Source organism: Athene noctua, chromosome 19 (assembly GCF_965140245.1).
Source record: "Athene noctua chromosome 19, bAthNoc1.hap1.1, whole genome shotgun sequence".
Taxonomy (NCBI): Eukaryota; Metazoa; Chordata; class Aves; order Strigiformes; family Strigidae; genus Athene; species Athene noctua.
Window position 1 is genome coordinate 8,663,345 of NC_134055.1, and position 25,110 is coordinate 8,688,454.

Below are 25,110 nucleotides of genomic sequence, written 5' to 3' on the forward strand. Positions count from 1 at the left end.
TTTGATCTCCCCACTTCTGCCCCCTGACTGTGAAGCCAAAAAAATGGATGGGAAGGGGAAGCTGAGTCTGGTTTGCTTAACCAAAGGGACTGTGTACTGAGCCCCCCGAGCGATGAGCTGTTGGAGGGGACACTGAGCCTGGCTGTTCCCTTGCGCTCAGGGAGACTCAGTTCCTTTTGGGCAGCTCACTGCAGTACTTGGGAACAGGCTGTGAAGGTGCCAGGAGAACTGAGAAAGCCCAGGACGTCCCAGTGAACAGACCAGACCCTGTAAGTGCTTTGGACCTTGTGTCCTTCACATCCAGACTTGAAGGTGCCAACAGCCTATATCCCTGTGAATTAACACATGTGTCCAGTACTGGGCCCATCCTGTGTCCATTTGGGAAAAACATTAATGACAGGTGATGAGATAGATGCCACAAAGGTGCTGAGTTCGCTCTAGCCCAGGCCAACCCCTCTTCAAAGCAACTTGCACAGTGTTTCTTGGGAAGAAAATGCCATTAAGGCAAGACAGCTTCACAGGTGACATTACTGCAAGGTGCTCTAATGATTGGTGATGTGGTACTGAAGCACGATAGGTCCCTGAGCCTCTTCATCCAGGGAAAAGCCCAACAGGGAAGGGAAAGGGCAGGGAGGGAAGGGGTGGTGGAGGCCCTGTAAGCCCCTCTTTGCTGCAGCTAAAAGCACAGAGAGGGCTTGAACAGCAGAGAGCACACGAGAGCCAGCAGCAAGCGCCGCCTTAGGAACTGCACTTGCACGGAGTGTCATTTCTGTGGACTTTATTGTCATTTTCTCTTCAGTTCTAGAATACAAAAGCATGCAAAAAATAGCGTCTCTATTCATGGTACATATTTACAGTGTAACGGCCACATGCCATTACAGCTCTGAGTGCATATACATCATGCTTGAATTATAGCAGAGTACATACAGAGTCATCTATTTAACGTCAAGTGTAACAAGAGACTTAAATACTAACAGAACAGGCCTATAAATCAGAAACAGCAGCAAAGTTACGGCACAGAGGATCCGAATTATACCTTCAAAAGTTGCAATTTATTTTTTCTTGAATTTACACTGGTTTTTTTGGAATGCTTTGACTGATGGCTTGTGGTTACTGACCGGGTGTCCGCTAGCAGTGACTCTAAGCGTACATGGCTTTCCTTCAGGGGAGGGAAGGTGAAAGGCAGCGACTAGCTCTGAAGCTGCCTTCCTCCCCTGGTCCTGTGGGAGGCTGCATTCAGAGTAACAGGGTCATGGGGTAATCCAGGTTAATTCAGGTTGGGAGGGACCTGATCAGAGCATGTCTTCTGCAGGAGGCTCTGGGCCAGGAAAGAAACCCCTTTCACTGCTTTGCTCAGCAAACAACACTGTAAATGTGCCCTGGTAAAGCGCAGAAGTTTGGTACCCAAACTAAGTTATATATACACACAATAACCCACTATCTGCTTTCCAGTGTCCGGTATTCCTGCTGGACACGCAACGCGCTCAAGCTCTCAGCAGAACCCCCAGCACTGCAGCACAGTCCTCCTTCCTTTGGAAAAATTTTCACCTTTACTGAGATCCCCATCCCCTCGGGGCAGAAAGGAGCCTTTCCTCTATCACCATCTGACACAAAGGTGAGATTCCCCATCCGGAAGAAGGAAGAAGGACCATCTTTTACTGTAGCAGAACAATAAATAGCGAGCAGCTAGCAAAACACTGAAGGTGTGGGCTCTACACCTGGAAATCACTGGTGAAGGTGTCTAAGACCATAAATGATCCTTTCAACTCACACAGCCAGTCTGCCCACAGACAACAATCCTGGCTGCGTTTGTTCTGAAGATCTTGAATGAGCTGCATCCCCAAAGGGTGACTCGCAACCATGCAGCAGCTTCTCACCTGCCTGATGGTGCTGCTCGGCGTAGGAAAGCCCAGAGCACCTGCTACAGGACGTTGATCACTGCAGCTGATGGGGGATGAAGGCTCTGAGCATGAGTGAGGGCAGCCAGGAGGGACCCTCAGAGAGAGCCTGGGTCTCTAAGGGGCTGGGATGAAGCCCCTGGGCTGGTGGGACAAAGCTCCTGGCCTTCTTGGGCAAGATATGAGGGAAAGCACTGAGCTGGAGAGAGCAGCTGAGCTCCCCCAGCCACACACCACGGAAATGGAGAAAAACCTCCTTCAGCCCCTGCTGCAGCACTGCTGATGGCTTCAGGATACGGAGCCATGCTGAAGGAACATAAAATTCCTCCCACCAGCAAACTGCTGCAAGTCTGGCAATAAGTAACTAAACCCCGTCCTGGGAGTCCTTTCATTGAGCTGCAATTCGTTTTGCATGGAGCAGCTACACAGTCCCCCCGGCAGGCTCCCTTTGAACGCGCCCCTACACTAAATCAGCTTTCCCATGACCAGCCCTGACCGCTGGCTGCTCCCACCATCCCTGTTTTATTCCCCAGGAATATTTTCCAGGGCAGCATTTGTCAAACCACCCTCCCTAACACCCCCAAACAACACAGTTTGGGTTAGCAGTGCCACGCAGCAAGGACCTGGGGGTGTCTTTAGCTTCAGTGGGTTTCTGTCCCATTTTGCCTGCCTTGGAAGGGGCACAGCGGCAGGAGCCTGCTGGGCTTGCCACAGACCCTGTACTTATCAGGTGTTCCCCTCATGGTGTGTCACAGGGGACATGACAGAAGATACCTAAAGCTGCCCCATTTTCCATCTCCAACCGCCCCACGTCTCCCTGCCATGGGAGGGGCAGCAGCCCGTGCTGGTGCCCGAGGCCGGCTGCAGCCCCCGTGCCTGTGGACCTGCAGTGCTCCCGCGGCACAAATCTCCAGGTGCACTTTCAGCTCTGAAACTCAAAGATTTCTCTAACTGGCAACCTGCAAGATGCAAAAAAAGTGAAGGACCATCTGGACAGGGAATGTTGCTCCTAGCTATGACATGAACAAGATACATAAGTGATGCCTCCATGACCAGCAAAGGACAGGCCTGACTTATCCACCCTCAAAATGCAGATAAAGAAAACATGTCAAAGACATGTGTGCACTTGATCTTTCAGAAAGCCCAGTCTTTTGCTGTGCAGCTTGCTTCTTGTGTCTCAAGGCACTAAAAAAATAATAAAAAAAATATCACAGCCCAGTCACACTTACTACTGCAGGTGATTTAGTTTTTCTTGCGAACATGGGCTCCTACACGGATCGCGCTGGAGAGACAGTGCTGCAGTTCAACTTCCAGGGTTTCCTTCTGCCCCCAGCAGCATGGACACCTGGAAACACCCTACAAACACCCTCTCTGTTCTGCACACCTCCTGCTCCAGCGCTAAATCATGTGGCTACCCCACGTCTGCCCACGCTGCCATCTCCCACAGATGCATCACTGGGAAAACCACTGCCCAAAGCAGAGCCCTTATAAACGCTGTGAGTGGTTATCCATGCATCCATTCACATGCTGCAATACATCATTAAAGAGCTGAAAACCTCATTTATTTGCGTGACATTCATAGCAATGTATTCCTGCCCAAAGGGTTAAAGACATTCACTGCAGCATTCCTGCGCATCAGACAGGAGAGACTAAACCAGGATTTTTATTTAGTAATACTTCCCAAACTGAAGGCCCAGAGCTATTAATTGAGCAAGACAGAGAGAAATCTACCTCCAGGAGATCAAAAAGATGTGCAATTTCCCTCAAAGAGAAATTTACTTCAAGGTCCCTCAACCTGGACCCGTCCCCAAGCTGGAAAAGTCAACCAAAGCTGACCCAAGCCGACCGTCCCATCACGCAGCGGGGGAAGGAGCCGCCCTGCTGGGACGTAGAGCCCAGCCAAGACAGTTCAGAGCATCCTGGTAACTCTTTTCACAGGATGCCGGTGCTCCGCAACTAGCACAGGCAAGCAAGGATTTGGAGGGGAAAAAAATAGAGCACATCCAAAAGCATCAGAGCGCACTGATGCCAGCTCTTCTGGCTGCTTGGAGAAGCCCTGCTGCACCAAACCCCATCCCCTCCTTCACAGAGGGAAGCGAGACAAATATTTAGCCATCCAGCTAAAGAGAATGACTTTCCTGAACAGATAAAAGGGCTGGATTTCCAGAGGTGTTTATTTTCAAATAAATACTCTCTCTTTAATCTCTTCCTTTCTTCAGAGCAGAAACAGCGTTGCTCTGAGCTGCCCTAACATGCACATAAACAAGCAAGGATTTCATTTCAGCTAAGCCAGAGGCAGAGCATATTTTTGCAGGAGTCCTACCAAACCTTTGAATAAATCCGAGTGTTTCTCTTGCTGCTAGTGCACCTTTTTAATTTCATGCAAATTTCAGGCTGCTGTCTGCAACATAATATGGATGATTTCTTAAAGTATAAAGGAAAGACCCACAAGACTGTCAGATTTGCTGAAGGTATGACAAAGCTCAGCTGTACAACTCTGGTTGTTTCTTGGAGCTGTGGAAACAGCTCCAGAACTTCTTTCAGCTGAAAGGACAAATGTTTCAAAGAAGGTTTCCAAAAAATCACCCAAAAAATCACCCATTCCGCCCATTCCTCTCCAAAACTGAAGCAGCACTTTAGCTACACTAAAGGAACATGACATAGAGCTAATTTGTAAGTTATTATTTGTTTGGTTGCATTAACTGAGGCTGAAAACAGCCTTCCAGCAGCCTTGCCTCGCTAGCTCCCACTTGTTTGGGCATCATTAGAATAATCCCAGCAACTGACTGGATTAGCAAATTATTCTTACTATATATTAAAAATGCAATGAATAACCCCATGTTTGCAGTCTTAGAGCTCTGCTTAGACCTCAGAAATCTCACGGGGATAAGGATTCCTGGTACTCCCTTTTCTCTCAGGAATAAGGCAACATCCTGAGTCACGTCCTCGTCCCGAAGTCACTCCTCTGCGCAGGCCGGGGGCTTGCCCAGCACCGCAGCCAGCCCCAGGGACACCAGTTGGAGAGAGCCCATTTTTCTGGAGGACAGAGTTTGCTCCCACTGCTCAGCTCAGCCCCTGGGGTGCAGCAGGACCTGGTGGCACCCCAGCAGAGCCCCGTTTGTGTTCCAAGACCACCCCTCGGGCAGGCAGGGGCTCCGCCCGGACGGTCCCTCCCGCTGCATTTGTGGAACCCCCGCTGCACTCTCAGCCTTACCAAGTCCCCATCTCCCTTTTCACTCCCTTTCACCGGGTGCTTAAATCTTCACTCCGAGGCAGTAGGATCCAAGCACAGGCTGGAGTGTGTCACGCCGTGGGCTGCACCACGGCCCTCGGAGATGCGGAGCGCGCAGGCAGCCGCACCAAGGCAGGCAGCATTTACCATCTGGATGCAAGGGATGCAGAGCACCGGCCCAGAGCAGTAATCTTTATGGGATCTAACACCTTTGTCTGCTTTACAAATTAAAGGTCTCCTTAATAAAATATATTAGCTGCAATATTATCTCCCAATTTGCCACTATTTACAGGTGAGATGTGGGGCAGAGCCCAGGCTGGGGACTGCTTCTGGGCACCTGTGGGGGCTGAAGATGAACAAGGGGAGGCAGCAGGCTGGGAATGCGCAGCAAAGCCCAGCTGTGAAAATGCTGGGAACCACCAAACTCCATTGCAGGAAACAGAACGGGAACACCAGTGCACCAGTCACTACCAACAACCCTTGTACACATGTCCCCTTCACACAAAAAATTAGGGAACGAAGTCGCAAGCCCTCAGGATTAACCTAAAAGAAGACAGTAAGATTATGTAGGAACCAAATTTAATCGTGTCCTTTATTTAAGTACTATAAAATAAGAACCCAATCCCATTGGCTTCCCAGGGGCATATTCAGACCCCGTAAAGCTCAAGGGAAAATATTGACATGTATTTTGATGGACTGATATCACTGGTTTTTACTCTTTGAGTGCAAGAGTGAAATTCCTGATTATACACACAGTCCGTATAGTCAACAGCCACTGAAATAGCTGCATTTGCCCTTTTAAGTGCAATCTCTCACCTGTTGTCAAACTGTAGAGATGAAGCTTCTAATCTCAAGTTTAGAAGCAATCTATGGATAAAATAGCAGCATCAGCACGTGCATAAAAATTACAGTCTTAAAATAAAATTAAAAATTAAAGCCTTAAAAAACAAAAGATCAAGTTTTGATCTCATTTGTGTTCTGTAGCTTTCCTTAGTCTAAAAATCCTCCACCAATGTTTTCCATCCTAGGGAGCTCTCCCAGTTTGGGTTATTTATCAGGAAATTAGAGTTTAATAGCATCTGGTACATAATATTAAAGGAGCTAAGAGATGAGTGAGGGAAAGGAAGTTACCCTTAAATAAAATAAATCCCAAACCTGCCTGCTTTTCAGCTCTGAGAACAACGCCTGTGTGCACAGGAGGGGTGCAGCTGGTGGGGTGCAGTCAGGCTCTTTGGGAAGAGCACACTCCTTAGCAGATGGCTTCGGTGCACTGGGCCTTTCCGTGTCACAGCGTACCCCAGTGCTCCAGATCTCGACGACGTTCAAAGGCTCATGGCATGTTACAGGGAATATCGTGTGGTTCTTCTATTCTACGACACTGCCCTGACTAAAGCCATCAATGCTGGCAGGATTTACACTGTGCAAAACTGAGGGATAAGAGGAGAAGGAAAAAGAGAGAGAAAGGCGTAGAGTGACAGCATTCACTCCAAAAGCAAGACCTCATCCTCACTTCACTGATATTCACAGAAATTTTGCCATCAGCTCCAACAGAAGCAGGACTGTGTCCTGATATACAGAAGTGCTTTCCCTGTTCATTAGATAAAACAGTTGCACTCTGATACAAAACCTGGCTCTGACGTAATTTTTTTTTTTTTTTTTCCTGATGCTTCAAATAGAGAATGCAAAAAAGCAAGGAGAAAAGCCTCTGGGGCAAACAACCCCTGAGACAATGTTTGGTTTGCTGCGTTACAAATAAAACCACATTCATCGGCCAAGACACCCAACTACAAAGCCCACACGTGAAGCACAAGTGGAGAGCAAGGCACACATGGAGGAGCACACGGACACCTTGCACGAGGAACGCAGCCATCCACGAGGCTGAGCCAGCCCTCTGCCAGCCGTGCTGCCCGAGGACTCACTCTTCTCCTTATTGCTGCTCTGTTCCTCTTTTCTGGTTTTCTGAGTTGGTCCGTTTTGGGGTTTTTGGGTTTGGTTTGGTTTTGTTTTTTTCGCTTTGCAGGCCCTGGACTTGGTGATGAGGGCAGATGTGTGCTAGACAACACCACGATGGGCACAACAGCAGCAGCACGTGAGCAACCAGCCTGCGGCAGCCAGGTGGCTTCAGGATGTGGCTTCGTCTTCACACACGTCGGGCAGCTCCGGATCCCGGCCTCCTTCTCTGCTCCCTTGTTTTCTACATGAATGGCAAGGAAATAAAGAGATTATAGGCACATAGCAATGGGAGAAAAAAAGCGGAGGGTTTATTTCCAACAGGCAACCCAGGTCAACACATCAATGTTAAGAGGGAACAGCAATGAACCAGCCTGCTGTGGTGGTACCACGCGAACAGCTCAGCAGTATCCCTGCTCAATGCACTGCAGTGCTTTGAAGCATGTGCCTGGACTCTTGCTTGGTCTCTGCACCCTGAAGACTGGGCTTTGTGCTTCCCTGAATGCCCTTCTCCTGGCTGCAGCATCACAAGGAGGTATCTGGTTCTTGGAGAAACTCTTGCAGAGCAGCAGCAATGTTTCCAAATGATCTAGTTGGTATTTAGGGAGTTCTGGTTTGCTCTTCTTTAATCTTTCTTTTTTTTCTTTTTCTAAAGAACAGTGATGGCTTGATGCCATAACTGATTCTCCAAATCCCACTGTAAATATCAATAAAAATTGAATGTTTCTACCAGAACCCAGTTTTCCCTACACAAGAGCTGTTTGATTTCAGTTTCTGTGAGTTTGGTCCCCAAAATTGCTCAGCCCAAGAATGGCAGTCCCCAAAACACAGCCAAAGTAACTTACTTGCATTGTACCTACACCATGATACCTTCAATCCTGTTGCCCCACTCTTAATTTTCAGTGTCTTGCTACGTAAAAGACTTGAGCTTTGCCGTGGTGGGATGGGACATGCCAATGGGGAGGCAGGCTCAGAGCTGCTTAGGGCATCACTCTCCAGTATGAGCGAAGACATTTAGGCTGATGGAACATTTTGCTGGCTCGGGCTGGGGGACTTCTACAGGCTCTGAGCTGAACGAGCCAGTTTGACAAAGCCCGGGCCAAGCCTCAGCTGTGCTGGCAGTCACGTACACAACAGCCGTGCACCTGGGGGCATCCCTGAGGAGTAACATCCTGCCGGCCATCCGTAACACAGTCCCTGACTCAGCTCTGACCAGAGAAAGCTGTTACTACTCTGGCCTGAAGGGAAAAAACGTGACACCTCCAGGCGCCACTCACAACACCCCACAGCTGACACATGATTTGAACCCAAAACGCCTGTTTCTCCAGGATGAAGATGTGATGATAGCGAGTGTAGAGGAGGTGATGCTGCCTCCCAGGGTGTCTGGCCTCGCTCAAGCTAGCCTGGCTGCACCACAATCAGCCTGCGAGGACGGCAGGGGAGAGTCAGCACTCCTGCACGTGCCTGGAGCTCACAGCGTTGGGGAAGCGTGGGTTTGGGGCTCTGGGGTTATTGTCTGCTGGAAACAACATTGAGAGCACACACAGATCTATACCATTTTTAAAGAAACCAGAAATGATAAAATTCATGTTCCCTTTTCCCTCTGCTCCAGCAAAGCCCTGTGATAAACCTGACCTTGAACCTGGAGCATGGACCACTTCCCCAGGGGGGAGGCTGATGAACAGCCCCATCTTTGGTGCCTGTCATCACCCTCTTTAGATGACTGATGACCCCACACAGCAGCAGGGGCTCCTTTCTCCAGCAGAGCACAGGTCCCTGCCCGCAGCTGCCCAGCCTGCTCTGTGCCTGGGCTGTGCTCAATGCTCCCCCACCGCCCCGAGCAGCTTCTGCCTCCCCCAGCACCTTGCGGCAGGGCAAGAGGGGTGCAACACAAAACAGTTTGACACCTGCACAGTGGCAAATACCAGCTAAACTCGGGTTGCACTAAGGTGGCAGAGATCAGCATCAGCACTCTGCAGTCTGCATGGGACCCAGGGCTCGTGCTGTGAGGCCTGTGGCTGAACATCAATCTCCAACAAATAATTCTTTTAAGAAAGAAGACTGTATTTCTGCTGTTTTTTAACACAAGTGAGCGAAGCCCAACCTGTGCAATTATCCAGGAGACCCTGCCGCTGTTAACCACAGCAGCTGCAGAAGGATCACAGCCTGAGTATTTACACAGTATTTTGTGCCCAGAAAGGAAGGAGCCTCTCAGCACTTCCCCTGAAACACAGGCAGCACAGGACAGGGATGGAGTGGGACAACCTACAAAGAGCTGCATCACATCATACACACACACACACTCCTGGTAAGTGCTTAATTCCTCCACTGAGTCCCCATTAAATACCAATAATCTGCCCTCCTCTAGGCTGGTGAAGTCCCCTTTCCTCTCTGGGAAAGTTCTCTATGGGAAGTGTAGCAGCAGGCAGTGGCACCAGCTGTCACCGATGGCGCCATGTCAGTCCCCATCCTCCTCCGCCCGCCTTCTCCTATTTTTGGAGAATCTTTGCAAGTCCTTCCTCACTTGGAGCGGGCAGCATCCTCACTCCAGCTCATCCATTCGCCTGGGAGCAGTAAACCAGGCCAGCCAGTCTCCAGAGTCGTGGAGCTGCTCTCCAAGGCACTGAGCAGCATGTGGCTGTTCCCTGGTCTCTGAGCCCTACCAGGTCTCCCCAGATCCAGGTGGAGGCTGCATCCTGCCTAAGCACTAGATCCTGAGACTTCACACTGAGATATCTGTAAGCAGTTTGCATTAAATGTTATTTTGTTATTTAACAGAATTAATTGGATCAAGAGCTTCCTAGAAGGGTCTGTGCAGACAAATGACTGTCTTAATGAAGTCCTGGCTGAGGGGCGTGGGTGGTCACACAGAGAGCCTGATTTCGGTTAGCCCAGAGCCCTCCCAGCACAGCATCAGAGACAGAAGCGCACGGGAGTAGCAGAGCAGCTGGAGAAGAGACGGCTCTAGCTCTATTTCATCTGCATAACCACTAAATATTAAACCTGAGCCTAAATTACAAAGCTCAGCGTTTTTCAAAATCTGTAGCTATAGCCTACAAGATTGTTGTGCTGAGCAGCAGTTCTTGCTAAAACCCAACTGGCTTTTTTCACCCCTCCCTCCCCAAAGAAGGCTGAAATGCCAAAGAACCACAAATAATAATAATAAAAAAAAGCATACATAAACATTAGTGTCACACACACAGAATTACTGCAGTAAAATTGCTCCTACAGGAAGGAAGGATGGAGCCAAATGCTCTCACTACCACACAAATCACACAGGCTGAGGAGAGGACACACGTTTCTACAGCACCCAGGGGAAACACAAACACTGAATTACCTTAAAGATGGATGCAAACATACAGATGTATTTAAGAGGAGTCTGTCCCTGAGAGCAAAACAATGAGACAAAGGAAGAAAGTGATCATGAAGATGATGGCAGCAGGCAAAGGAGCTTGTATTTCTGTACCTAACAAGCCTAGCGAGCGGAGTGAAATGGAGGACGGCAAATCAGTCTCGTTTACTTGCAGCCTGAAGGACAGATGAGACAAGCACTGGTACAAACCCGCTCCAGCCCCTACCACTGCTGAAGGCTCCAGATGGCTTCCAGCATGCTGCTGGTGTCCCGCTGTGCTGCCCTGGGCCATGCACTCTGGCACCTCCGGGGGCCTCGTGTCCTATCACTGTCACGGCATCACCACCACGTGCAATGGGGGGTGCAGCAGCAGAGCTCAGCGCAGGCAGAGCCACACAAGTGCTGGGACGCTCACTGCAGGGTCCTGCTGACCGTGGGTCTTTGCCAGAGGAAAATCCTGTGCCACAGTTGGTGCCGCAAGTCCTTAGGTGGACGATGAGGATACCTACCTGCACCGTGGGGCCTGGCTCTTCCCACCAGACATGATGTTCTCTCTTTGCAGTGAAAATTGGTACAGCTTTTGGTTGGCTTTGACTCTGTTCTGACAGCATCTATGTGGTACCTATCCAAAATCTTCCTGGGACTGGAGAGACAGACCCCGAGCACTAGCAAAGACCAAGTCCTGACAGTTCCAGCAATTCAAGGAGGATACGTCCTGCTCCCCACCTGTAGGGTCTAGTACCTCAGCTGTTAGGAGTAAGCGTGCCCCTGCTCGAGAGAGAGAATACAGAAGGTACATATGCACCATGGGGTGCCCTGTGGTTTCACCTGTGGGAACGGGGCTGGAGTTACCCTGGTGGTGGTGGTGGCAGCACTGGCTTATGATGAGATAGACGTGCTTGTCAAAGCTGATGCTGTAAGCCTGGCTGCCCCGGGGATCTCTGCAGCCTGCTTTGGAGCAGCCCTATGGCACTAAGCCCTGGGACTTTCAGCACAGAGCCCCCCCCCCATGAGGCAGGTACCTCTGGGCTGCTTTGGGAGAAGCTGTTTCTGCTTGGAGACTTGGGTCAGTCACTTTTTTGCTCCTTCTTCCCCTACCTTCCTCATGTCTAGCCTACATGACAGTATGGCCCTAAGGGCAGTGACGGCTCTTCTGCTCTCTTTTTGGGAAGGCTGAAAACAGGGTAGGCTTTCTAAATACAGACTGATCCCCCATACAGGAGCTGACAACCACATTTCATCAATAGTAATAGCAGCCATAATGGAAAAGTAAATTGGGTCTGTCAAAACACAGCAATTAATTTGATAGGTAGTAGTTGCAATAAATGAGAGTAATAAAATGTGGTGAAGCCCGTGCTGACTCAATTAGGAGAAATCTAGAGCAGGCAGAAGAAATGTAGCAAACACTGCTAACAAACTCAGAACTTAGCTGTGAGCACTAAACAGCTCGGTTTAAAAAAAATACTCTGCAACTGGAAAAATTAGAAACAATCAGTCGGTTCTGCAGCCACCATTAACGACAGGTTGAACCTGGCCATGGCGAGCAGGATCTGCAAGGCTCAGTGAATCGCTGCATCTTCTGGGAGATCCTGCACGCTTTAAAGGCAGGACCTGGTGCCACGCAGCCCCCCAGCAGCTCGCAGGGTAAAGAGAGAGCCAGGAGCACTCACACATGGCTTCGAGGTGTGGGGAAGTGCTCTCGTGGGAGAGGCAGCCATTGCAAAACAAGAACTGCTAAGCAGAGCATCTTCATTTTAGTTCCCTTCTACCTGCTGAATGTGCCTGCCATTTTAACAGCTGCCTTTTTAACTTTTCTGTGCTATTAAAGCAATACATAACACCCAGGAGAGGATTTGCTTCTTCCAGATCTAAGGAGAGCTAAAAAAGCCCTCTTTCCTCCCAGTACTAATTTACAAACCATTTCAAGTCACCAGCGTCTTAATGGTGTCCTCTAAAGGAACAAAGGCTGCGGCAAACGTGAAAGACCTCCTGCTATCACAAAGACTTCTACACATGCAGCTTCTGTACGAAGCATTTCCAAGAACAGAGCCCAGAACACTGTGAATAGGTAATGCAGGGGAGAAATTAAAAAAAGATTTAACCACATGATTTAGTTTCCTCCTCTCCAAATCCCAAAGAGTGAGCTTAAAGGACAGATCCATTTTAAGAACCATCAATTGGGCATCAAATACCAGAGAGCAGGCTCAGCTGTCAGAGGATTTCCTGCAAAATATATTCTCAGTATGGGCACAGATGTTAAGATGCTTGAAGCAGCAGTGAGTGGGGCTCTGGCAATTTCACATGCAGCCTAATTAAATAAATTGAATGTGAAACTGGAGTTTTCTAATTGCTTTTCTTTTTTCTTACACAGAAACACAACAAGTTATTTTCTACCTATAACTAGGAGATACAATACTACAAAAGCTGATTTATCTCTCTAAAGATGCTGTCACTGGGGAGAAGCAGCTCTGTGGTGGAGAGCTTGAGAACTTATGGCTCATTTTTTGCTCAGCTCCTTGCAGGCAACCACAGAGCAGCGTGTCCAGAGAGCAGCAATGGCTGCAGGCACTGCCCTTCTGACAAGTCCCACTTTTGGGGTCCCCTCTCCAGCTCCAGGGGTGGCAGCAGTGTCTGACATGCAGGAACTGTGCAGAGCCTTTATGCTACAACGACATTATCTGCTCCCGCTCGGACCTAGAAAGCTGCCGTCATGCACACTTACTCAAAACTTGTTTTAACTAATACAGTGCTATTCATAACATTTCACTGCTGTTGTATCTTATATCTGTATTAAGGGTGTTTTTACTAGAGAACCACCCACTAGGAATTAAGAACTGGATAGGCTTAGTGTCTAACTCTGTTTGCCCCTGTGGAGATAACACTGTAATCAAGAGATAACTCACTGAACAACGAACATTCCCATTTAGACTCAGTTCACTTAAAATCAATGTCATTAGATGCAACAAATCTATTTGAATTTGAAGTGATTTTCATTAGATTCAACCAGTTTAACATTTTCCAATGTTTGAAATAATAATCCCCATCCCTTAAAAAAGCATCCCTGCTGTAGCGTTTAATATATAACACTATTTGTTGGAGAGATTTAGCCAATGTCTTTCTTTTAAACAGAAGGGTTTCAAGATGGGTTCTCAAAGCTCCAGTTATGCATGAATTAACTTAGGATAAAGTCAACTGTTACTGCTAAAAGTTGTCACTGATGGCATGAGACTGAGAAATGAAGTGAAGGGATTAGTGCAATGGAGAACTGGCACATCCAATGACCATTCACTTTTTCTCTTTTGATTTTTAAGCTCTTAGACTGACCTGACATGTTTCTGTAAACCCAGAGCGCTGGGCACAGCAAAACAACAGTGGAAATTATACATGGTTTTCAAAAACCTTTCAGTCCTGTACAAGGAGCCTGAATGCAAACATGCGGCTGAAATGAGTAGACAGGGAAAGATTCTGGTTTTGCATAAGTTGAGAATAATATAACTAGCAACTTTAGGAAGGAGACAAACAAAAGTGGAGGCTTACAGTTCATCCTGAAGGCCTAAAAAGGTTTAAAAATGGATTAGACATTGATAATGTGGCTAATCAGAAACTACACAGCTATAGATCAAACAAACTTTACTTATTCTGAGCAGATAAAGCAGCACCTGACTCCAGGCAGGAACCAGCCACAGCATGGAGGGTCACGAAGTTTTCCCACCAGGTGGTTAATGGCAGGGGCTTTCAAGCATCCCAGATGAAGGTGGGAGGGAACAGGTCCCTTTTGGAAACAGGCTCAGGGTACTAGAAGAGACCACCCTGAAATATCAATTCAGGCAGGGTTTGAAAAGAAATCATACTTTGCTCTGAATTGTCTGTCAACAGTGGGAAGCATACAATACATTTTTCTTCAAATTTAGTAAAAGTTTCCCCATCTCAGAGCAATGCTATACAGTGACCAGGAAGGACAGTGAAGACATAGGCAGGGACATGTGTCAAATTAGCAATAACTAATTTGGAAGGCAGTGAGCCAAGGGAAGTCAATGAGGACAAATCCCTTGTGCTAAGCTGGCAAAGGAGCTGTGACTGCCATGCTCTTCATCTGTGTTCCCACAGCAGCACTGGTGTATGGGGTGTTTAAATGTTAAACCAGGGTCTAATACTAACTGGTCCTGAACTCAAAGGCAAAGCCTTTACTGAAGTCTCCAATACACAGTTGGGCCCATAAGGATTAGCATCCTTAATTGAGCTGAGCCCTTAAATCCCCACACACCCGTGAAAGAGACACTCCATCTGCACTGTCAAAGGTGTGGTGAGACTCTTAGCACACCCTCATGGGAGTTTGCTAGCCATGGTACTGGGATTTTGAGTGGACAGCTTTGTTGTGAACCGCAATCTTACAGATCCTCTGGGGTGGAAACATGAAAATAATTGTCCCAGGTCAGGCTAACGGTCTAGCTGTTATTTACTGGACTAATGGCCCAGAATCCTGGCTCCAAAAGAGACTGGTAACAAAAATGAGGGAGAAAGAGTAAAAACCAAATAAAGGACAGAGAAATCTTCCCACTACCCCTGTATATCCACACCACCGTGTTGAAAAATTGTTGATGAATCCAACAGGCATTAATTTGTCTATTCCCTTTTTAATCCTAATATAGCCATTTATATCCAGCCTCCAAATATCTCGTTACAATGTGTTCCACTATTTCAGAGCTGGCAGCGTGAAAAAAATACTGTATGCTTTCTCAAATGAAAAAGCAATGTCAAAGTGTTCTCCACTGTCTGCCCAAGTGTGTCCATGGTGTCTCTGCCTGGACTTGGGCCCCAGACCAGAGACAAACCACATAATCTCATTTTGAGTTTATAAAACAGTCAAACTGCTCATCTGGCACCTTTTTTGTTGTCCATAAAAAGGAGCGAAAAATTAAACCCTCCAATACATATCTAGACTAGACTCAAACTTATTTCAGTTCTCCAATCTCTAATGGATCTTTGATCACAGTGTATTATAAACTAACAGGTTAAAAACCAGACCTTACATGTGTTCAGGCCAAACCTACCTTACAGCGAGAACTGCATCTATTCAGGCTGCTTTAATGCATTTTATTTTAATCCTAGAGGACTTGAGGTAGATTTTACCTTGAGTGTTTGATTTAGAAGGGAGTTTCGACCTTAAATGCTACACAAAAGATTTGTAAACTGCTTCCTTCATCCTCCCCACACACCTTTACTCTGCACGTGCAGCAGAGCCCGGAAAGGCTGTGTATACATACATCAGTAAGTTCCCTGGTGCAGACATGGACCTCTCCTCCCGCCTCGTCTGAGACTCGAATGGATTTCCAAAGGAACGTTTTCTTAGCATGGCCTTCACTAGGATCTTTGAAAAAGAAAAACTGATCAGTGAGAACTGCAGGACTGACTCCTTGAAGCTAGTTCAGAGGACTCCGACAACAGCTTCTTCAATAATTCAACAACATTTAACAGCATTACCGATAGAGCATGAACTAAAGGAACCCACAGAACAACTATTTGACTTTCAGGCAGTGACAACACCACTCCCTTGAGCGGTGAGCTCAGACCTCTGGATGCAAGAGGCAAAGCAGGTGCTGCTGACCACTGCTGGCCACTCGTGGTGGTCCAAGCCCATGAGGGGGAAGTGCCACAGGTCTCCTGGGCCATCCTCCCAGGCAGGCACTGCTGCCTGCAGGCTGATGCTAGCTCCTGTGGGTTCAAAGGCAAAGATCCTGCTATCAAGGGGAAAAGATGGTTTTAACTCTCACAGCTGGCTGGTGGGGCAAGTGTCTATGTCAACATCACATCACAAGAACTGTGAAAACAGGTCCTTGTTGTGCTCAGCACCTCTTTCCCCATGAGGAACCCCCTAAAGGCACCTGCATTGTAGTAACTGCCCACAGCAGAGCTCCAGCTGGCTATACACAAACTGCTGAGAGTGCCCTCAACACCCACTTGCAGTCCCCGAGGCTGGCAGGCACATGCATCTGTCCTCTCCCTGCTTCTCTGGCCAGGTCACACCTCCAGGTTTGGAGCCTTCATTCTGAGCATCCAAATGAGGTGTCTTAGGAACCTCTTAGATTAATGAAACAAAACACACCTGGGATGCTTCTGGTGTTCTGGAATGTCTGATGCCAGACACTTTGGGGTGTGACCCTACAGCTCTTATGAAAGCAGCCAGACATAAATAGGACTGCTCACGCAGTCAGGCCCTGCAGAGTGAGGCTGCTGCAGTACTCAGAGACACAGAAAGTTCACACTGGGTTGAAAGGCCAAGCTTTTCATACCAGGAGCCCATAGATACCCTTTCCAAACCTCCTCCATCAGTTGAAAGCTTCAGCAAGTACCATGCTCTTGACCCATGCAGAGGATGTGGTTGTTGTTTATACATACCACAGCTGGCAAACTCGGAATCGTCTTCACTGAGTTCTTCACCTCCTCCTCGGTCACCTCCACCACTGTACAGTGCTCTTCCTCCAGTGGCAGGGGCTCCTCGCCACCCTTGGTTAGCCAGGGATGCACCTGCGTGGGGAAGAACGCTGAGACAGCTCTCCCATCTACAGCAGAGCGCTATGGTGTCAGTGACGGGAGAAAAATGGGGGCACAGGACTGATTAGGGGGATAAGCTGTTAGCAGTGCTCCATGTTCCACCTCCAGCGATGTGCTTCAACCAGCTCCCTTGGAAATGGCTGCAATCTGGCAGCTGGTTAGAAGGCATCCCCTAATGCCTGGTGCTGTCGCACCCACTGGCACTGTCTGGCACCTTGGAGGAGCCCAGCACCCTCTGAATCAAGCTTGAAAGGCTTTGAAAATGAGTTAATCTAAAGCATTTTCATCTTTTTCTCTCCTATGCATCCATTTCATCTAGGATTATGTATGCTTGCTACCTGCGAGAATCGAGATCACTTACAAATCTGCACAAACAAGGGTTGAGATGCTTAAAATGGAGTACTTGGGTCTGAACACTGAGGCCTCGTGCTACTGCAGTGGCCTCCCACCTACATAAGAGGCAAAATAACACACCTTGCCACCTGGACACCATGTAAACCCCCACATACCCACAAAGGAGAGGGAAGGCAGTTTCCCACCATCCCTCCATGTTGCTGCTGAGGGAGGGAGTTGAGAACAGGATGGGGTAAAGGTCCCTGCCACCAACATCCAGGGCTGGACGTTTTGCCTGTCAGGGAGAGCATCATCCAATGTCACTGCCAGAAATGCTCCAGGACGAGGAGTTTAATTAGGATGGATGCTCACTGCCTACTGCCATTCCAATGAGTTGTATACAGGTGTCCAGAGTGGTCTCCAAGGGTTTAGTGATGAACTGCTTTACAGCATTTAATTAAGTTGTGTTTTCCAAAGATCATTAATTGTGCTTATAACAACTCTTTTCAAAGGCACATCACCATGTCCAGCCTTAAGTGAAACCAGTGCACGAAGCCCTGCAGCCTGCCTGGGGCTTGCAAACCTTTCAGCTAGGGAGAGGACTCTGTCGAGCCATATGTTCAGTGTTCCTCATACAGAATTATTTACTTGATTTATTTTGATGGTGAACAGCAGTTCCAAACCCAGTTGGGCAAAGCAGTTAAGATATTTGTCCAGCCTAACTCCCTTATGTAATTGTACCATCTCCTTCCAACTCTTGCCATGTTCATCTTCAATGTAGACATCACAGATCTATCACAATGATAAATGACCACTTACGAGACACAGCATGGAGCTAATGCTGCCAGCAGAAGAACATTTGCAGCCTTGTCAGGATTTTATCTTACATGTAAGAAACATGAAAGAGAAAGAGGAGTGTGAAAACGGAAAAACAAAAAGGGAAGGAGGAGGAGATGGCCTGGAGCAGCCACTTAGAAACATCTGACTGTGCAAGAAGCCAAGGCTGGAGCCCTGATGCTGCATGGCCTGCTGTATGTTACTGCAGAGTGAAAAGGCTCCTTGGGATTTGTCTGTGAATACAAATAGAGGGAGTGTGCCATCTCCCCGCCAGGATTGCATCAGCTGCACGTCAGGCTCTCCTGTACTCTGTAGGATGGATTCCTCTCTCCAGGGCCTTCAGTGATGGTGGCAGTCACTCCAAAGTCACCTCTGCCAAGAAGCTGCTCAGCCATCATCTTACTTGGGGGAACAGCAGAGGAAAGCTGCCCTTTTTCTACTGCTTCTCTCTCATGGGATGGTTTCCTTGGTTGTGAACACGAGAAAAGCTGTGTTCAAAGCCCTGGGCTAAGCCCAGAGCCCAGCCTGGCATAGACACACATGCTCTTTCAGCATCAAACGCAAGTCCTCAAGCACAGCAAGCACCTTCAGTGCACAGCCAGGGATAAGATCCGGCACCCAGCTCTGCTCTTCTCCCCAAGGGGTCTTACAGGACATGGGTTTCCACATGAAATGCCTGCAAGAGCTACCAAGCAAAATACTTAAATACAGCTCCAAAGGACTTCCCACCATCACTGGCTGTGGCCTCCCGGGCATGGATGAAAGGAATGTCACATTTTTTCTTGAGGCTCAACCTTCCTACTGTCAGCTTTGGTGGCAAATATGCTGGTGCTGGCCTGAGACAAAGCGAGTGGCGTGCCTGCAGAGGATGCTGATGGATCTCTGTGGAAATCTTGAGATCCTCCAGCAGGTCCAAGGCCTCGGTGATGGGTGACAGGAGGACAGAAAGCCCATCCAAAACCAGAATGAAGCCAAACCCTGTGTAGCATTGTGCTCTACCAAGCCTACTCTTTGTTTCTATTAATAACTAATGCTGACAGAAACAAACGTGCTGCCTTGAGGCCATTGACCATGCAAGCACCAGAGGAGGAACACACTTCCAGCCCCCAGAACACAGGTCCAACACTGACAGCACAGGCTCTGCAGCTAGCAGTCCCCATGACAATGTTGATTCTTCTGGGAATTCACTGAGGCTCAGTCAGTTTGAGTGATTTTAATTTAAATAAGTAAACAAGAAAGCTTTTGTAAATATTCCCCAAGCAAGCGGCAGTGACAGAGCTGTTACATGCTGCAAAATGAGCACTCTCCGAGGCGGCATGCCAGAGAAAGCTCCCAAAACAAACACCAAGAACAACTCTGCCTCATTAGAAGGTACCGAAGGAACAACAAAATCAGCTGAGACAAAAGACTAATACCAATGTCCAATTTACCTTAATTTCAGGGACTGTTATCCTTCTTTCTGGGTTTTTATCGAGCATGCGTAGGATAAGTTCCTTGAGTTCTTCACTTATCTGTGCTCTGAGTAAAGAGAATAGCAGTATACAGTTAACATGGGAATTGTAAGTGTTCAAGGCATGCACAGTCCTTACTGCAGTTACTTGGTAGAGGATTTGCTCAGAAGATATTTTCCCTGCAAACCTGGCTCAAGGAAGGAAGGTCTAGTTGTTGGTTCCTTCTCAGGCATCAGTCACTGCTCCAGGGTTTGGTTATCCTGTTCTGCCCACTAACACAGTTACATGCTCTCAAAATGCAGGACAAGGGATCAGGTGAAAGGATCTAAGGACTATTTTAAAGACAGCACATTACAGGGGAATTTCAGAGGACAGATTCTGGGACAACACAGTGTTACTGAGAGCAGAACTGGAGCTGGGCTCTATGAAACAAGAAGGGCACGACTTGATCTGCCGAACCTGCATCATGAGCAACCATATGCTGGAAGAAACATCCCCACCTAACACTCAAGTTCCCAGCTCAGCTTGCAGGTTGTGTTAATTAAATGCCTTCCATCGACACTGATGGCAGCCAGTTCGATAGCTTGGTATTTCCTACCTGTATAGCTCAACCTTGGGGTAACAGGAGGAGGGAATGAACAGATGAAATTAAGATAAATACATCTAATTTTTAAACACCACTTCCAAGATCTAAATGCTAGTGCCTGTACTCAAAAGCCACCCTATTTACACAGAGCCCTTGGTCCTGCTGTCTGTCACTCCAGCCTAAAGGCTTCAATGATTTTCTGTTGCTAATGATGCAGGCATTGTCTTTAAAACACACTTGCCCTGTATGATCAAAGTGCTACTGAAATAAAATATCAGCATATAACAGAATCATATCAGGCAGCTGAAAGGCTGTATCACAAATTACTTTTGAGGAGCTGCGTTTCTGCATGGAGATGGGGTTTGGCAGCATAAAACATCACTCCCCAGCAGGGCTGGATTGAAAACACTGATGAGGACCAGGTGCTGTGCCCACCTCCTCAGCAACCCCTGCAAGCAGAGGATGGAATAAACTAGCATAAACCTAAATGAAGACTATATCGCAGTAAAGGATATTGTAGCCTGATGAAAACAGAGCTGCTATTTAATAATTTATGAATACTTTATGTGGACTTTGGTTATGGGATCTTTAACAACCAGCCACAAGGAAACACTGCTCATTCGGTGGGAAGGGGCAGGAAGCGGGTTCAGTTTAAAGCCTGAACACTGTCAGAGTTATGCCAAGGGTCTGCAGTACACGGGCAATATGGCCCAGGCAAGGGGAATGGCAGAATAAGTCCTCAGAGGCTTCCCACTTCCTCGGCTGCACTGCAGGTGTCAGCTGAGGTGGGAATGGGAAGAACTGTGCTGCTCTTGAGATGAGCTCCAGGCACAGAGGAGCAGCTATGGGGAGTGACAGTGCATTTAGCAGGTCAGAATAAACAGACTCTCAATGAAGGACCATGCCGAGATGCGGGTGGGATGGTGTTTTTATAATACTTAACATCAGATCTGTGCCAAACTGGCAATGGCTTTATTTAAAATACAAGTAGACTATATATAATCACCTAACATTTCTGGGCACCGGATTGATTTCTATGCAACACAGGATTAACGTCATAAGGAAAAGCACTGTAAAAAGAATCACAAAGTGTCAGGTGGGTTACGGCCAGGTGATAGACAGTGTCACCCTGTCACTGTTTTTTCTCCTCTCCGTTCTTCCAGGGTGCATGCTGTACCCGATGACATTTTTCATCTGGAAAGCCTGGGTTATCTGGAATTTCTCAGTCATAGTCCTGTAATGGCTCTCAGGAAAATGCCAAGCATCACAGAGCTCAGCACCCATCTGGGAGGGCTGCCAGCACCACAGATCATTTTACAGGGTGCCTGCAGGTCAGAGAACATTGTCCTGGACTTCAGCTCTTCACCAGAAGGGACTACACTGAGCTTCTGGCTCTCTTACTACATGCCTGGACAGAAACAACTTCAGCTTGCTTTTTAGTCATGCCAGGATCATCACGGTGTGAGCTAACCCCATTTATGTTGTGTCATGCCAAGGACTCACTGACATGAATGAGAACTCCAAAGCAATAAATATTTATCCCAGCGTCTCTAAGGGAAGGGAAGGGACAATGACGCCAGTACAGTCAGCTCCATCTCCGTCCTAAAGGTTGTCAGGAAACAGGCAATGAGTTTCCATGGACTGTCTGCAAACAGGAATGTGACTTTTGTAGCCATGGTGAAATAAATTGAACCCAAAATATTCCTAACTGTAGTGAGGTGCTAATTCTGTGGGAGGTCAGGGTGGATCCAGTCCAGGCCATTCCAGCTTTATGTGCGTCTCTGTTACTGCCTTTATCTAACAAATAAATGTAGTTTAGAGTCGTCAACACCCAGTAACTCTCTGCTCCTCCAACCACCTAACTAGGGGTGCAGCTTGGTTTTTTTTTTTAGACTGGGAGAGCAGGTCACCGAAAAATCCGAATAAATCATACAGCCAAATTATCACTGAAGGAAATGTCTGAATGAAGAAAAGGTTCTTAGCACAACCCATTAAATGTTAATAGCTTATTGCAGAGACAGATGGGAACAGTCACTTGTAAGCTGACTGCTAACCCAAATATATGATGGCTGAGAGAGGATGGGCGTTTTGCCAGGACCCAAGCAAGCAGAGAGAAGACTGCCAGGGAAACATAAACAATTTTTTATTTTTGCTGCAGTGCTGTCAGGACAAAGTCCTGACCTGACCGCAGAGCAACTGGTGGGAACATGGCAGTGTGGCACGACCAGCCTTCATGCTCTTAATGCCTGAAACCTGTTTATCTGTAAAACCTCACCAATGGCACAGGGCTGGCTTGCCAGAATTGCTCCATACCCCACAACTGGGGTCTGGGTTCACCATCTAACAAGTGGCCTGACCCTGTGGTGCAGGTCCCTGGGAGGTGTGCTCCACACAGCCTGAGCAGAGACAGCTCTGTCTGCCCTATCTGCAGTGGCTGTGCTTCACGGTTAATGGAGAGGTAATTAATACAGCCCCTGGAGCCTGGGGCATGAGTCATCCCATCTAAGGCAGATGTCTAAAATAGGACAGCCTGAGCACCCATTGCTTTCTGCAGACTCAGAAGGAAGCCTGGGACTGCCGAGGCAGAGGCCCAGCCCTTTGCTGTTGGTGTCTAAAAATTCAGTGAGCATCTCACAAAAAATTCATGTAATAGATGGTGGATACATGCATATATTGCAGGCTGCTTGACAACATCCCTCCCTTCCTCTTTACTGCCAGATGTGCCTTTCATTAGAGTTTTAATTTCTTCATGTTTTAAATCAAGTCATTTTATCTCTACATTTTTATTAGAATGAGTAATTGGGTCAAGAAGGTCGAAAAATCTTTGCCTGTCTACTGTGCTGATTTGGGGAGGAAAATAGAGTCCAGCTTTGACTACTTCATCTGATAGTAACCAAGAGAAACAAATTAATCACCAACAGGAAGTCACCAGAGGCCTGAAGATGGAAGAAATGCCAAGGAGTGGCCAATACATGAAAGGAAAAGCCTGGTGGCTCGGTGACGGCGGCTGAGCGCACATCGAGTGTAATCATCTCCTGCCAGGCTGATCTGACAAGATCACAAAGACTCACTGCTGAGTGCCTCAACGCTGAACTTGCCACTGCTCCAACCTCTCGTGAGCAGCCTTGGCCTGTCCCCCTGTCCCGCTGAGTCACTTCTGTGGTCAGAGGACGCGCTGTGACCGCGCAGCCGGCCGTCCCACCTCACGCAGCCCAGCCGTCTCCACCAACATGGGCTTTCCCCACTGACCAAGGCAGGGTGGGGGGCAGCCTCTCAATATCAAGAAGGTAAATTAATTTCTGGGTTTTTCATAAGTAGCCCCAGTCTGCCAGCACACAAGACAAACCTGTATTTTCCTGGAGCGTGATGGAGGAGGCAGAGGAGTGGGGATGCACCAAGCTGTGGTTGGGTATCTCAGGACAAGCCTCCTTCCATCAGACACTTCCCCCAGCTGCAAGGTAAGTCCATGGAAGCAGCATGTGCTTACACCAAGACCAAGGTCTATAAGCCACATTGCTTTGGAAAACTAATCCACTGAATCATTCCAGTGGCTACCATGTAGGAGAAACACAAAACTCCACCCAAGCCATGCTTCCAGCATCTCCAGGATCAAGTAGCTGGGGCAGAACTCCCTAGACCCATACTGAAACCCCTCCCACAGATTTGAAGAGCCATTTCCTTTAGTCTCTGCCTGCACAACATGGACAGAGGAGCAGCAGAGGCAGCTGTAATGCTTTGACAACAACATCTACACAAAACCCACGTGAAGGACCCAGGAAAATGCAAAATACTTTGCTTGCCCTTGTCTGTCCCTCTGTGGTGACCTACGGGCATTTATGCTGCACGGTGAATAACACTGAAAACTGAACTTTATTTTACAGTAGCTGAGTAAAGTTTACTTACTCTTCTGGGAACTCTACAGGCTTGTTCTTGATCCTGTTATGAAGACCCAGAATATATTCATCTATAAAAGGGCACTGTAAAGCAAACAAAAGATTTTCCACTTGTCAGAGATCCTGGCACTGCTTAGGCGTTTGTCATTCATGTAACAGAAGCATACTCTGTTTGCTCTCTCTCAATTTTATGCAGAGATGGAAATAAATAAAATCTCCACATGCAAGAAATTGATTTGTTCCTTATTAAAAAATAAACGCAGAACAGCAGCAGAGGGATCTAGGGAATACATAACTGGACTGGGATAGCCCCCTCCCATCCAGCCTACCAGGTGACCATGAACTACTCTTTTTCTCTGGTCCATTTCTACCTGCAAAATGGAGACACCGATACCAGTTGGCTTGTATCACTGCTTCAAGGTCTCTCTGTGACAAGCACCATTTGGAGCTAAGTATTACTATTAGAACACCTGGGTTTCCACTTTAAATTCAGATATCTGGACTCAAAGCATATTTTTCTATAGAACAAGTTTTTACACCAGATCCATTTAGATCTAGATTCTTGCTCTTCCTACCTGGCATGGCAGGCAGAACTGGCAGGCAGTTAACTCAGCTGTGGGGAGTACTGCGGGGGATACAGGAGCAGCATATTCACAGGCCCTGTGAACATCTGCATCAAAACTGAAGGAACAGGTATGCTTGTTTTAGTGGGCAGTGGGCTGCTAGCAGGCCCTGTCTCAAACTGCCCAGCCAGATTAAATTATGAAATATAAAATATGTACAAAATGTGCAATATTTACTGTACAGGGTCACATGGAACAGACAAGCATATCCTTGTGCTTGGCTTTATATTCCCTTTCCTTCCTCTAGTGCTTGCACAGAGGGAAGTAATATCACCATGAGATTATAACAGAAAGTAAAACCAAGGTCATACCCTTTCACTTAAGGGTTTGGTCCAAATCATTATGGACACAGGTCAGAGACTATTTTCCATCCTGACTTAGCTCAGCAATATCACACCAGTAA

The 25,110-nt window shown here is 47.6% G+C and overlaps 1 protein-coding gene across 5 annotated transcripts in view; it reads right to left on the reverse strand.

The window, feature by feature from the left end:
* Positions 1–761: 761 nt before the first annotated feature.
* CAMKK1 (calcium/calmodulin dependent protein kinase kinase 1) overlaps positions 762–25,110 on the reverse strand; it is a 114,286-nt gene continuing 89,937 nt past the window's right edge. For 4 of the 5 annotated variants that reach the window (XM_074922656.1, XM_074922655.1, XM_074922654.1 and 1 more), the window contains 6 exons: positions 24,095–24,168; positions 19,585–19,672; positions 16,829–16,957; positions 15,697–15,800; positions 10,418–10,465; positions 762–7,324 (listed from right to left, as the gene is read on the reverse strand). In XM_074922656.1, the coding sequence (XP_074778757.1) occupies positions 7,252–7,324; positions 10,418–10,465; positions 15,697–15,800; positions 16,829–16,957; positions 19,585–19,672; positions 24,095–24,168 (516 nt within the window). In that variant the 3' untranslated portion in view covers positions 762–7,251. The remainder of the gene's footprint in view (positions 7,325–10,417; positions 10,466–15,696; positions 15,801–16,828; positions 16,958–19,584; positions 19,673–24,094; positions 24,169–25,110) is intronic. The other variant, XM_074922657.1, reaches the window with a different exon arrangement.